Source organism: Heterocephalus glaber, unplaced genomic scaffold, assembly GCF_053883595.1.
Source record: "Heterocephalus glaber isolate CG9 unplaced genomic scaffold, H.glaber_assembly_v1.0 deba00001428, whole genome shotgun sequence".
NCBI lineage: Eukaryota > Metazoa > Chordata > Mammalia > Rodentia > Bathyergidae > Heterocephalus > Heterocephalus glaber.
In genome coordinates, this window is record NW_028258293.1 from 8,602,860 (window position 1) to 8,618,281 (window position 15,422).

Below are 15,422 nucleotides of genomic sequence, written 5' to 3' on the forward strand. Positions count from 1 at the left end.
CAACATAGGAAATGAATGGAAACCATAAAACAAATGCAAACAGATTTCCATGAGATTGAAAGTCTACACAGCAGAATGAGACAATGTGAGGACAGAATTTCAGATATAGAAGATAAGATTGCAATTAGTGACCAGGAAAACAAAAATTTCTTTAAAATTGTAAAGGACCATGAGAAATCAATCCAGCAGCTGCTAGACAATGCCAAGAAGACTAACATAAGACTGATTGAAGTCAATGAAGAAACAGGAGAGAGTGCAAATGACATAAAAAAAATTGTTCACAAAAGTGATGGCAGAAAACTTCCCAAGCAGGGGAAAAGAACTTGATATACAGATAAGTGAGGCATATAGGACTCCAACCAGCCTTGATCAAAAAAAAAAAATCTATACATAGGCATATACTTGTTAAGATTCAGAAACCTAACAGGAGAACAAAGTTCTACAAGTAGTGAGAGAAAAACAAATCACATACAAAGGAAAACCCATCACAATCACAGTGGACTTCTCAACACAAACCCTTAAAGCAAGAGGAACTTGGAGTGACATATTCCAAGCCCTAAAGGAAAACAGCCTTCAACCCAGACTGATGTACCCTGCAAAACTATCTTTCAAAATTGATCGATAAATATGATACTTTCATGACAAAGAGCACCTTAGGAACTTCATGAATACCAAACCAGCACTCCAGAAAATTTTAGACAATATCCTAGGAAAAGACAATGAGGATCACAACCCCAAGAGACCCATAAGAATGAATTCATCAGGCATAACAAGAAATTAAAAGCAAAGGGGGAGAATCCAACAAAAAGAAAAAGTCATGAAAATGTTGTCAATATGTATCAATTATAACCATCAATGTTTATGGTCTCAATTCACCAATCAAAAGAAATGGACTGGAAGAATGGGTCAAGAACCAAGATCCAACAATATGCTGCATACAAGAAACACACTTGATTCAAAAAGAAACTCATAGTCTGAAAGTTAAAGGGTGGAAAACAATACTCCATGAAACAGGAACACAAAAAAAAGCAGAAGTAGCTATCCTCTTTGCAGATCAAGTGGATTTCAAACCATCACTAATTAAGAGAGACAAAGAAGGGCACTACATCTTTGTAAGGGGAACAATCCAAGAGGAAGAGATAACAATCATAAATATTTATGCACCAAACACTAGTGTGCCCAACTATATAAAACAAATAGTAATGGACATGAAAAATCATATAAACACTAATACAATAATAGTGGGGGACCTCAATACCCCACTGTCACAAATAGATGATCAATTAGACAAAAAATAAGCAACAAAATAATAGAACTCAATCAAACCCTTGAACAAATGAACTTAACAGATGTTTATAGAGTGTCCCACCCCACAAAATCAGAATACACATTTGTTTCAGCTGCACATAGGTTGTTCTCCAAAATAGACCATATACTCACTTACAGAACATGTTTAAATAAGTGTAAAGGAATTGAAGTTATCTCCTATATATTATCAGACCATAGTGCAATGAAATTGGAGATCCATAGCAAAAGAAACTGGAAAAATTTCATGAACACATAGAAACTGAACAACACACTTCTGAATAACCCATGGGTCACAGAGGAAATTAAAGGAGAAATCAGACAGTTCCTTAAATTCAATGACAATGGCAATACAACATATCCCACTCTATGGGATAAAAAGAAAGCAGTCTTATGAGGGAAATTCATAGCAGTGAATACTCATAGTAGGAAGACAGAGTGAGCCCAATTAAACAACCTGATGATGAACCTCAAGCTTCTAGAAAAAGAAGAGAAGGACAAACCCAAAACTCATACAAGGGAGGAAATTATAAAGATCAGAGGAGAAATCAATGCAATGGAGACTAAGAGAATGATACAAAAATCAATGAAGCCAAGAGTTGGTTCTATGAAAGAATAAACAAAATTGAAAAACCTTTAGCCAACCTTGTCAGAAAAAGGAAAGAAAAGGCCCAAATCCATGCAATTAGGAATGAAAAGGGTGAAATTACAACAGACCCAGCAGAAATCCAGAGAATCACCAATACCTACTTCAAGAACCTATACGTCAATAAGATGGACAACACAGAAGAAATGGACAGATTCCTAGACACATATGAATTACCAAAGTTGAATGAAGAAGACCTAAAAATTCTAAACAACCCAATATCAATCAATGAAATTGAAAACGTAACTAAAAATTTACCAACCAAGAAAAGCCTGGGTCCTGACAGCTTCACCGCTGAATTCTACAAGACATTTAGAGAGGAACTACTGCCACTACTGTTTAAATTCTTCAACGAAATTGAAAGGGAGCCAATACTCCCGAAATCATTCCTGTAAGCAAACATCACCTTGAACCCCATAGCAGAGAAAGACCCAACCGAAAAAGAGAACTATAGGCCAATCTCACTAATGAACATAGATGCAAAAATCCTTAATAAGATACTGACAAATAGAATGCAGAAGATCATCAAGAAGATCATACACCCTGATCGAGTGGGATTCATCCCAGGGATGCAGGGATGGTTCAACATATGCAAATCAATCAATGTAATACATTATATCAACAGAGCCAGGGACAAAAACCATATGATCATCTCGACAGATGCAGAAAAAGCATTTGACAAAATCCAACATGCATTTAGGATAAAAACCCTACAAAAAATCGGAATAACCTCAATCTGATAAAAGCCATCTATGAAAAACCAACAGCCAATATCATACTAAATGGTCAAAAACTGAAATCCTTCATAATAAAATCAGAAACAAGACAAGGATGTCCACTATCACCACTTCTGTTCAATATAGTTTTGGAAACATTAGCCACAGCAATTAGACAAGAGAAAGAAATAAAAGGAATAGAGATAGGAAATGAAGAAGTCAAATTGTCATTATTTGCAGATGACATGATACTGTATATAGAAGACTCCAAGAACTCCACCAAAGATCTTCTAGACTTAATAACCAAATTCAGCAGAGTAGCTGGATACAAGGTCAACACACAAAAATCAATAGCTTTCCTCTACACCAGTGACAGACTTACTGAGAGAGAAATAGGGCAAACAATTCCTTTCACAATAGCATCCAAAAAACTGAAACACCTAGGAATCAATCTAACAAAAGAAATCAAAGGCCTCTTCTCTGAAAACTATTGCACTTTGAAACAAGAGATTGAAGGGGATATCAGAAAATGGAAAGACATCCCTTTCTCCTGGGTAGGAAGGACCAATATAGTGAAAATGGCTATACTTCCAAACTTGCTGTATAGATTCAATGCAATCCTAATTGAAATCCCAGCAGCATACTTCACGGACCTTGAGAAAATAATCCAAAGTTCATTTGGAACAAGAGACCCAGAATAGCAAAAGCAATTCTAGGTAACAAAGACATGGCAGGGGGTATTACATCCCCCAACTTGAAACTATACTACAAAGCTACTGTGATAAAAACAGCATGGTACTGGCAAAGAAACAGACCTGAGGACCAGTGGAACAGATTAGAAGATGCAGAAACAACTCCAGACACACTCAGCCACCTCATGTTTGACAAAGGAGCCAAACACCCTCACTGGAGGAAAGATAGCCTCTTTAATAAATGGTGCTGGAGAAATTGGGTTTCAACTTGCCAAAGACTAAAACTAGACCTATATCTCTCACCATGCACTAAACTAAAATCAAAATGGATTAAAGATCTAAATATAAAAACAGAAATACTGAACCTGCTTGAACAGAGGTCAGGTAGAACTCTTGAAGACACTGGTGCAAGAAAAGACTTTATGCACAAAACCTCAGTTGCCCGTGAACTAGCACAATCAACAAGTGGGATCTTTTCTTACTAGAAAGCTTCTGTACAGCAAGTGAAACCACCAGCAGTGTGAAGACACAACCCACAGTGTGGGAAAAAGTTTTCACCAGCTGTCCCTCAGGCAAAAGTCTGCTATCTTGAATCTATAAAGAACTTAAAAAAATCAGACCTCCCAAATTTAAAGACACAGTCCAAAAATGGCCATCTGAAATGAACAGACATTTCTCAGACTAAGAAGTAGAAATGGCAAATAAACATAGGATAAAATGTTCAACATCACTGGTCATTTGAGACATGCAAATGAAAACAACACTGAGATTCCACCTCACTCCAGAAAGAATGGCTGCTATCATGAAATCACAGCTGGTGGGAGTGTAGACTGGTACAACCACTATGGAAATCAGTGTGGAGATATCTCAAAGAACTAGGACTGGAAGTCCCACTTGACCCAGCTATTCCCCTGCTGGGTACCTTCCCCAAAGAATTAAAAGAATCATACCACAGTGATATATGTGCACCCATGTTCATAGCAAAACAATTTATAATAGCTAAAACTTGGAAACAGCCCAAATGCCCATCAGCTGGAGACTGGGTAAAGAAAATGTGTTTTTTTTAATAAAATGGAGTACTACTCAGCCATCAGAAATGACAAATTAGAGACATTTATTGCTAAATGGATGCACATTGAGGCCATACTCTTAAGTGAAATAAATAGGACACATATGTGTAAATACCAAATAGTTTCTCTAGTGTGAGAAACTGAAAGTGTAAATAAGGACTAAAAGTTATAACTGATAATGTGAAATAGGAAGAAAAGGGCCAAGGGGGATGGGGAAGTGGGAGGGGTAGGGGAAAGGAAAGAGAGAATGGAATTAATATGAGAAAATGAAAAAAAATGGAAACAAAGTCTTTGTAAATAGGGAGAGATGGAGGGGTAGAAGGGAGGGCAGAGGAAGGGGGAAAAATAAGAACCAAGAGAAATTATGTAAAGGTACAAATTTCCAGTGATGAATGTCATTATATTGTATACCTAAAATGTACCAATAAAATTACATTTTAAAAAGGTAAAATTTCTTTGTATATTATTCTTATGGTATAAAATACAGCAACCTGTGTTTTGATGGCATTGAACACCAAATTAGTCATATCTCTGTTAGGATAGAACAAAAATACTTCTGATAAGAACATGAAGTCAGATATTCAACTGTCTAATTTGGAGAGGAAGACTTTGCCACATAGTCAAGGATTACAGAAATGGGGATAAAGGAATTCAATTCTATACTGGGTAATAATTTGCTTTATTCACTTGTTTTATTTCTTTCTTTTTTCCTCAGTCTCACAAAGCAAAAATTCATTTATTTCCACATAATTCCACCTCGGTTCCCTCCATCTCATGACAATTTGTTTGCTGTTCATTTATCCTAGGATTACACTTGCATTTTAAGTAGTGTATTTCTTAAGTTATATTATTTTATTTGGATATTTAGATGCAAAAGCCTCCAGATGAGTCCTGGGTGAGAGTTTTCATTTTCATAGAAAATCCTTTACAGCTTTTATTGGACTTCCTTGTTCTGTCACAGATATATCTAGAGTAAACACAAATCTCTGGATTTCTCTGAATTCGATCATGATAAGAAGTTCTCTAAACAAAAAGTGCTATTGGTTTTTCAGAGAGGAATACTCTAATCTCTATGTTTCATTTAATTTCCGGATGGTACAATCCTGGGGTATTGTTATCTACTGTCAGGGAACTCAGTATTCTTGATGGGCCAATGTATGACAGGCTTTCTATCTGACAAGGATGTTCTTTCCCCAGAACAAGGACTGGATTCTCCACTGGAACGGTGAATATTCAGTTCCTTCCTTAGAGCATAATGTAGCATTCTACTTGGTAACAGAACTTCTTTTTTCCTTCTTCATCTTCATGTGTTTCAAACCTGATCTAAACTCTCAGGGCCCTTGGAAGTCAAAGAAAGCTCTGAACCCAGGGAGACTCTGAGGTCTGAGGCAGAGATTCTCAGAATGAATGAGAAAAATGGAAAGGAATGTTAGGAGGAAAAGAGGTTGAACACTTTTGAATATTTTGCCCCATGTTGTCACCCCAGTGGCGAGTGCATCTGGTACACAAATCAGCAAACTGTGGCTAATGGAGAAAGAACAGAGCGAATATACAATGAGAAATGGTTTGTACAGTGGAACTCAATTTGGACTACAAAGTGAAAGTTCATGCATCAGTGTTTCCATCATCCTGTCCTGATTGCAGAAGCTAAGCTCCAGTCAGTTAACTATCTAAGAGCATACAACTACCCAAAGCCATACCACCTAATCTTGGACTTATCATTTGTGAGGGTTTGATCATCTTAATAAGATGTTAGAAAGATTAGATTCATCCTAAAGCTCAGCACTAAAGCTCCTCAACTCCAGAAATATTAAGATTGATGGAGTGAATTTATCATATTATGGTACATATAAGCTAATTAATTCAAAATTTATATTAAATTGCTGCACACTGCTTTGAAATTTTTCCATCCAACTACTGCCAGTTTGTGTTGCCTCTGCATTGCTCCCATATTAAATGAGAAAATGGTCCACCATACAAAGGTTAAGTGAACTACTTAGAGTTAATTGATCTATCGATGCCTTGAAATAAAGAATCAGAGAATATAATTTCTTTGCACTTGGAAGATTTAATCAAACCCCCAGCGGGATACAAAAGAGTCATGGAGTGATAGCTAAAATATTAAATATATGAATTGTCTAACATATCTTAAGACTTGCTTTGAAGAATTCAGAGCATTTAAATCATTCTTACCACAGATATATTTCACATGTACCAGACATAAATTACTTGTTCAAAACTGTTTATACATCTGTAAAATCCCCAAATTAACCACCAATCAGAGAAAGTAAAATACTGCTATGAAGATGAAGTGAGATTTAAGCTGCCGGAAGACAATCACAAAGGTCTTCCTGTGATATGACTTTGGATCAGAACATGCATGTTGCTAATTTTTGTTAATTTAATATTATTATTAATATTATTTCAATATTAGTAATATTATTTCAACAGCTTTCCATAAGAAGTTTAGTGAAACTATCCAAACCAGGCATAATGTTGCCTGCCAGCACTTTGGGAGGCTGTGGCAGGATTGCAAGTTCAAATCCAGCCTAGGCAACTTCATACCTTAATGATACCCTGCATCAAAATAAAAAATAAAGAATAAAAATAGAGGGGGTTGGAGATGTAGCTCAGTGAGAAGCCCCTGGATTCAATCCCCAGTAAAACAACACACACAAAAACAAACAAGCAAAAACACCTATTCAGAGAAGGGTATTGACATACTCATCTTTACCATCATTGTTTCTAAATTTCATTATGCCAACAACATCCTGGAAAATGGAGGAGTATGGAGAATAATTCAAAACACAAACATACAAACAAATATACAGAGTAGACTTAATACTGTAATTCAGTTGATAGTAGAAAGTCTTTTGTTTTTTTCTATGAAAAGAAAATACTCCTAATCTATATTGGTTATAATGCATTATTATTAAATATAAATTTATATTTAATAACAAAATAGTATACAAACTTATGTAATTTTTATTTTGTCTCTGTAGACAGAAGATGGATCTAAATGCATGAATTTGACAAAAGCACACTCAGACTTATAAGCAATAATGGCCATGTTGATATTAACCACTTGGCTTTCCATAATTTGAAAATTTCCTCATAAAATGTAGAAAATAAAAGCTCTCTTTGTGTTTGTGATAAATAGTTTTAGCTCAGCTGTGTGTGATCAGAAGTTGGTCCTGAGATGTACAAACTCTGCCAAGGACACAGATGGTGACCCAGTCAAGAGCAATTGTGCAATTGTGTCGACTCAGCACTCAGATCCCATTTGAATTTTTGAGCATTGAAAATGAGGTTACAAAGGGTTTTTTTAAACCTTCCTTCTCTTGTTTAATGAACACACTTATGCTTTTGTAATAAAATAAATTTATCATCATAAGAACAGACTTTACCTCTCTATTCAATGAGACAAAATGCTTAGGCTCAAGGAAGTAATTCAAGTTTAATAGAATCTTGCTACAGTACTCAGTTTGAAAGGAAACTTTTTGTTTCTCTCCATGTTTTATGATTGATTATAAAGAGTATGTTCTATTGAAGAAAATGATTCAAAGAGAAACAGTTAAATTTGGTCCACAAATATTGTCCATAGTGTGTATTATAATGGAGATTTTAGGCAAATGTCTACATATTTGCACAAAGCAGCTATCATGCTGAATATGAACATTTAAAAAGTATTAACTTTCTTCTAGTTAATCTAAAATTCTCATAAGAATCACTTAATTCTTTTTCTTGCAGGTAAAAGACAATATTTATCAAGGGATATTTTTATTCAGTGCACACAATTATTAATCTTATTTTACAAATAAAGAAATTAAGACATAACAAATTAATAAATAACAAGCATTGAGGCAAAATGGACTCAAGGTCAAAGCCTTTGAAATTTAGGCCAATGCTCTGGGCCTGTCTTGCACTTGACAGTCCTATAATTACAACTCAATTTGAGGATCTCTCATCCGCTTTCAAAAGTATAGGTTCACCAAAGAAACCAAAACCAGAAAACTGTACGTTAGCCTTATGGGGTTATTTATTCTCTGTTCAAGGGATCCTAACTTTGAGGCATTGAGCTCTCAGTCCTCAACAACAGGTACTACAAAACACAGCTTTCGGAACCTATGCTATGTAAAGATAATGTCTTGATAATGTTGGGTCACATTTTTACTCCTCTTTGCTAATTGCTTTAGAGTATATTTTCTACACAAATTCTTCTCCTATTATTATTATTTTTTAAGGCAGGGTCGATGTGGTTCAGACTGGTCTTGAAATCACTCTGTACCCCATGATGGCCTCAAACTCCTGGCAATCCTCCTGCCTCAGCCTCTCAAACGCTGGAACTACAGGCATGAGTCGCCATACCTGGTTGTCTTCCTATTAGACATTATGTTTTCGCATCAGTAATATGAAGTGGAAGTGACTTACATTATAATAGAAATCATAGCAAAAGAATAATTGGTTCCTAATGTCAAGCTTAACATAAAGAATTTCATGAGCAAGTCTCCTCGTGTTATGCTACCCACAGCAAATCTAAAGGAGACAGCACTCGACTTCAGAAGAGGATTTCTGTATCAGACTTTCATTCAGTCACTTACTAGCCAGATGGTCTTGCACTAATTGTTTAGAATCTGTATCTACTCAAAGGAGGGAAGGCAAAGGAAAAAAGAATTCAGCAGTCGCCAACTGTATTGAACATACGCTCTCTCCTAGGGAGTTTGTATAAAATGCCCAAGTTGCACCCTACAGGAATCAGTCAGAATTTCAGGCATGGGATCCAGCTCTCAGTAATTTTTTAAATCCCCACATAACTGCAAAGTGAAACAAAGTTTGGAATCCACTGAATTATTTGATACCTTTATGGAGTTCCTTCTACGTTGAAAACAATTGGAGGATAGGAGTTGTGTTTTATTTAATACTTTTACAGAATAACACAAAATGCACAGTGTTGATACACATACACACACTCACACACACTCAAACACTAGTCACTTTACCTCTCTTCTGCCAGAGTTGCAAAAGCAATCTAACACTTATTTTTGTATATTTTTATTTTAATCTATATTCAACATTATTTAACCTTATGTTTTTGCTTCCTTTCCTTCTTTCTTCTTTACTCCAAAATATTGAACATGATATTTTATCATATATTTGTAATAACTATAAGAGTATTAGGACTAACATACACAAAGAAAATCTGAGCGATCAGAAATGTAATAATTTGTTCAAAGTTCCTTAGCTCCATGATATAATTCATTAATATAAAACAAAAAAAATTATCCTCCAATTATATCATTCCAATACTCTACCATAATATTTTACAAATTCTATTCAGTTGGTTTTTCTCGGCTGATTTTATTATTCACTGCATGATGATATAGGTTATTTCTCTAAACTTCAATCAACAACTGGATTCAGCCAATTGTATATTTTAATACAAGCACTTTCCAAAACATTAATATAATTAATTACCAAAAGATTAAGTAATTAAAATGCAAGTAACATGTTACCTAATTTAAAAAGTACCTTCTGTGCTTTGTTCTTAACATAGACCTCGATGCATCCATTGGCAGTTAATTCTCAAACTGTGCCAGGATCAAAAGCAACAGCAAATGCAGCCTGCCACTGAACAGTCATGTCTGCCCTGGGCTCTTTACCTTTGTGGGCTTGTGAGCGTCCATGGTCTCTCTGAACTTGTCCTGCACAGTTGCCGCGAGCTGACAGAGCAAAGCGCCATTGTCCAATTTCTCCATGAAAGTTTCTGCTGTAATCTCCTTCCCTTAAATAGCAACAGGAGCATTATAAACATATAATCATTCCCAGCACAAATGCCAGCTTCATACTTGACATAATTTTCATCAGTCAGATTGCAGATGAGTTGTATTTGTAGAACTCACCATAAGGAATGATTTCCTTGCAGTTTTACAGCTTTCATTTAATTGCAAGAATGTCAGCATTTCATATTTTCATAATATAGTTCTAGCTGCATCACATTTTTATTTCACATTAAAAGTGACAAATGATATCTTGAGTCAGTGAGTCCCACCATTCAGCAATCAGTGAGCATACAAACAAGCCAGTCTTTGAAGCTCCAAGAACAAGCTTTATCAGGAATCATACAATTTGGCTTCTCTCTGCAGTCCCCTCCTGGCAACTCATTGCACTGCCATGACCCGTGAGCAGAACTGTTATTTTAACCAGGTACATGGATGTGACTACTTACAGGAACACTACAGATGCCCTTCCTATAATTTAAAACATAGTCTTAGTGCATAAAACATCATCCACTTTTGACGAATTTAATAGCATGGCCAATACATAAAACCGTGTTTCTAAATTCCACTGATCTGGTTTTCCTGATTAAGATAACACAGGTAAAATTAACGCAACTGTTAAACTGTTAAAAAGATCCATTTTTAATTATTGTCTCTCCCATGATATAGCCCTTGAACTGCAAAGTTATTATGATCAGATCTGCTTTTATTCTCTCTCCTCCAAATTACCCTCACAACTTCAACTACTGCTCTTATAAACACAATTTGCAATTGGTCACAGCCAACATTTAACTGAATCCTGGTTAAAGGTCACTTTTTTCTTTTTTCTCACAGAGCCCCTACAGCCTATTTTCTTTCCTGTTTTTCTCTTCTCATTTTGTAACAGCTTTATTGAGCTATGCTTTCTATACCTTCCAATTCATCCACTTAAAGTATATTCTTTCACGGCTTTTAGTCTATTCAGAGCTGTGCAGTCGTCACCGCAATTTTGTAACATTTTCACGCCCCCAGAAGAAACCCGGCACCCTTTAGCTGTCTCACCTGGCCCCTCCATCCCTCAGCTCTATAAATATAACCACTAATCATTTGCTTATATGCTGTCCCACAAGACATCTTTCTTAAAGCGCTCTCCTTAACTTCATTTCTGATTTTGCTCAGTTTCAGAATATTTCATCTTTATTGTCTTAATTCCCTATAACTTATGAGTCTCAAGTCCTGTGTATTCAAGCTTCCATTTTTCATGGCATGGTCTTAATAAAAGCCTTCATGATCTGATACCTAATCCTCTAGCGGTGAGAGCAATGACTATTCCTTGTGTCCTGAACTTCTCTGTCCAATGCATACCGCGCTCACTGCTAAATTAATACGCTAGACACCACCCTCACTCGGTAATTCTTCACTCAGACTCCTTTTCTTCCTAATGTCCTCTCCTACCTATGAAATCTGTACCTCTTCCTGACATCCAAAGGCCTCCCGTGTGCCTCTCAACTACCTGCTACTCTAACATCTCCTACTCTGCTCTGTGGCTCCACACTTCCCCTCATGGACCTTTCTGTTTCTATGGCTACACTTTTGCTCCCTGCATCGGCCCCACCTTTCGTGTCCTGCCTTCTCCCTGCCCAGGTAAATTCTTTTTCCTGTAATCACAGACAGCTCTAGGGAGAGGCCATCCCTGCGCTCATGGACCTCTTTTGTGTCTAGTCATTTTCATAAATATTTATTTTGCCATAGATCAACCATTTTATTTTCTATCGTGAATGACATGTTTTGTACAAAGTTCTTCTTTTCCTCGATAGGATATAAACCTCTTAGGTCTAATATTTTTTAATCTCCTACAGAGATGGACAAAATGATACTCATAGTAGCCAGGTAGGGATATGTTCAGAAAGCATGGGAATTAATAAATGAAAAAATGGACTGGTGGACATCTTTGACAAAATGATGTGTATTTTTTGTGAAATGTAGTTAAATTAAAATTTTAAAATAAGTATTTTAAAGCTTTCAACTGAGATGACCATAAGCACCATAAGAAAAATGCAGATAGTTCCACTCCATGAACACATGAAATAAATATAACCCAATTAGAACCACAGATGAATTATTTACTAAACCAACAATATCTAATAGTTTTAAATTTTAAGAAACATCTGTTTAAACTGAGGATTTTTTTCCAGTTTTGGGGGAGGGCAGCCAAAGAGGAAAAAGAATTACGTTTTTATGTTTCTCCCCTACTGGATATCTACATTGAGCCCCTACTTAAGATAATGAGTTCTGCAGGTGGTGAAAGATCAGCAGCCCTAAATACTCACAACAGGGGTTCACCTGGGCAGATCTACTTTCATTTCAAAATGGCCTGCAGCTCAACTCAGTCCAGAAATGAACATAATGGTCTCAAGGTAAAAAGAGCCAACACACCAGATTATATTGTGCATTTACTGCATTAGTCTGCATTTGCTAATAATAAGAAAGTTATGTTCAAAATGGTTTGATAAAGATATGAGAAATAGTTTATTTAAATTATCGCTTCATTCAAATGTGTTTAAATTTCAAGATTAAAAGGTAAACTGTACACTAAATTGTTGAGTGATTCCTTCACAAGTTACTTATAAGACTTTCTACATTTGGAAGGTAACTAGGTACTCTTACGTTCCTTAAGTTCTAAGTCAACTTAAAGATCCATTCACAATTTTAAATGAAAAAATGATTACAATAAATTTAAAAGAACTTGTAAATTATGAAAAGAAAAATGGCTTTCATTAAAAATTCATTAACAACTTATCCAAAGGTATGAGTTGTACATTTTATCCTTTATACCTGAAGATTTTTAGTTACTCTGCTTTTTATGAATATTTGAAGAGAAAATTTTACATTGAACATCTGTATCTGGTGAAAAATATATTAGGTGTCAATTTTCAATTCTGTATATTTTATAGCTTGAAAAGGTGAGATTTTTTTATTTTTGGCTCAAATATACTGTTACATTCTTTATAGTTGGAATGTACTGCCTCAAATGAAGGAAAAATGCAAAACTGAGAAGTTAAGAAAACTTTACACGTAATGTATTTTCCACCCTACTATGAAGAATCATTAAATATACATCTGAAGTGCACTATATAATTGTAAGAAATCAGTTGTAATCTTTTTGTGGGATGATATATTACTTCACTCTTTATTACACTAATATTCCCAACAGTATTCAAAAGAAAAAAGCAGAATATGAAAGTAGTTGAATTTAACCAGAAGAAATGCATAAAAGCAGGCTATAAAGAATTAATTGAAATTTTTCAAGTAAAAGTCTTAAAAGTGTAAATATATCATACAGAATCAGATCTTTAATGTAAATTGTGATAGGTGATTTCACATGTGAGATTATAAATATCAGAAGCAGTGAGAATTTATAAAGAACCAAAAAATTATTTCTTTCCCAGCTGCATCCTTTCAAAGTTTCTGGCATGGTTAGGGGAACAAAGAGCCATAAGTAGGTATAATGAAATCATCTTGAAGTTCTAAACTGAACTGGGTTGTAAAAACTATTGATTTGAAGATAAATCTAAAATACCCTAGTCTAGAAGTAGTGTCTTCACTTCCCACATTCATGATCATCAATTTTGATCTTCGCAACATCAATTTAGGCATGACTGATGACTTCCCAGTAAAGATCAGAGGGTTTGATTAAATATTAAACTTCATCATTTCTTCTTAAATTATTGAGGCTTCATGATAGGGAAGAAACAACCTCCAGAAATTTAAATCAAGCAGCTAAAATCAACAGTCATACTTATACATATCAATGTATTCCTTTCAGAAATATGTCTGCCATAACTTCCACCAAGATTAAGTATCCATCTCTAAAGTATTTTGCACTGGAGCCACCTGGGAAACATTCATTTTATCTTAGATGGTGCTGAGAAGGAAATTTTCCCCAACCAATTAGCAGTACTGAATTCTCAAAGAAGTGGTCATATCTAATAACTGTGTTTAATACGGACACTTTTAAACACTTTCCTTGTATGTGTATCTCCTGAGACTGTAAAGTGGATGTACCATTTTACCTTTGCATGGGTAATGAAACCTAGGGGCATAGATTAACCAACCATTTCTCATAGAGGAATCTGACTCTTTGACCCAGAAGTTTGAGTTTAAAGTCTCTACTTTGACCTAGTATGCATAACTACTTGAATCTTTGCCGAGCACACAAATGACCACTTCCTATAACAATGCATTCTCCCAAATTCAGTTGTCTTCTCCTCTGTAGAAATGTCTCATGAAGGTTTTCAGGAAAAAGAGCACCTTGGGAATGAAGATAATGAAGCTGAGGAGTGAACAGCAGCTTATTCTGGAGTTTGGAGAAGGGCTGACCGTATCGTTTATGTGTCTTCTGATGTTTGATCTGACTGATCACAGAACCCAGTGGGCACATTTTAAATCTTGAAGGGTGATCCAGATATGGGACTTGAATTCTCTCAGCTTCTCTCTATACCTGTTACTCTCAATGTATTTCTCACACTGGAGAACTCAACTCATTTAGTATCTTAATTCAAATTATCCCAATTTCTGAGACTGAGTTTTGAAGGCCATGAGATAGAGGCAGAATCATTATAACTAGAAACCCTAGACCAATGCCTATGACACAAATGAAAGTGTCTGCCTGCATATAGATATATAGATATATGTATTATATATAATATATATAATTATATATTCTGTTGGAAAAGTCAGGCAGTACTAACTACTCTGAATGGTGTTAACTTGTGGACACGAATTCGACTGTTTAAACTTTTGAACTAGCATAGGATACTACCCTTCCTAAGGAATTTTTATTGACCATACCAAGAATATGGGAACCTTGCAGGGTTAGTATCTAAAGAGTGCATTAAGAAAAAAAAACAGTGAGCTGTTCTAAACCCACTAGATAACACATGTAGGTGACAGCAGCACCTCCAATAGATTGACACTGAATTTTTAATGTTGAAAAATATGTTAAGAAATAACTAAAACTAAAAACATTATATACTGGTCATATTAAATTAAAACAATTTAATCTTCTTTCACGTTCATGTAGAAATGTCAGAGAAGGACAGAAAAATCACCATGACATCAAGTCTCAGAATATATTTTCTAATACAGGGCAAATAAATTCAGCATAACTACATTTAAATATATCTCATACTTCACTCAGTCTGTGAATATTTCAAAGAAACTATGTCTTCATTCTA

At 35.3% G+C, this 15,422-nt stretch overlaps 1 protein-coding gene across 11 annotated transcripts in view; it reads right to left on the reverse strand.

Annotated features, from left to right (window-relative positions):
- Gas2 (growth arrest specific 2) overlaps positions 1-15,422 on the reverse strand; it is a 130,984-nt gene that overhangs the window by 102,220 nt on the left and 13,342 nt on the right. For 10 of the 11 annotated variants that reach the window (XM_021263934.2, XM_004851567.4, XM_087211530.1 and 7 more), the window contains one exon: positions 10,090-10,211. In XM_021263934.2, the coding sequence (XP_021119593.1) occupies positions 10,090-10,211 (122 nt within the window). Of the gene's footprint in view, positions 1-10,089; positions 10,212-10,329; positions 10,495-15,422 lie in introns of those variants that run through there. The other variant, XM_087211532.1, reaches the window with a different exon arrangement.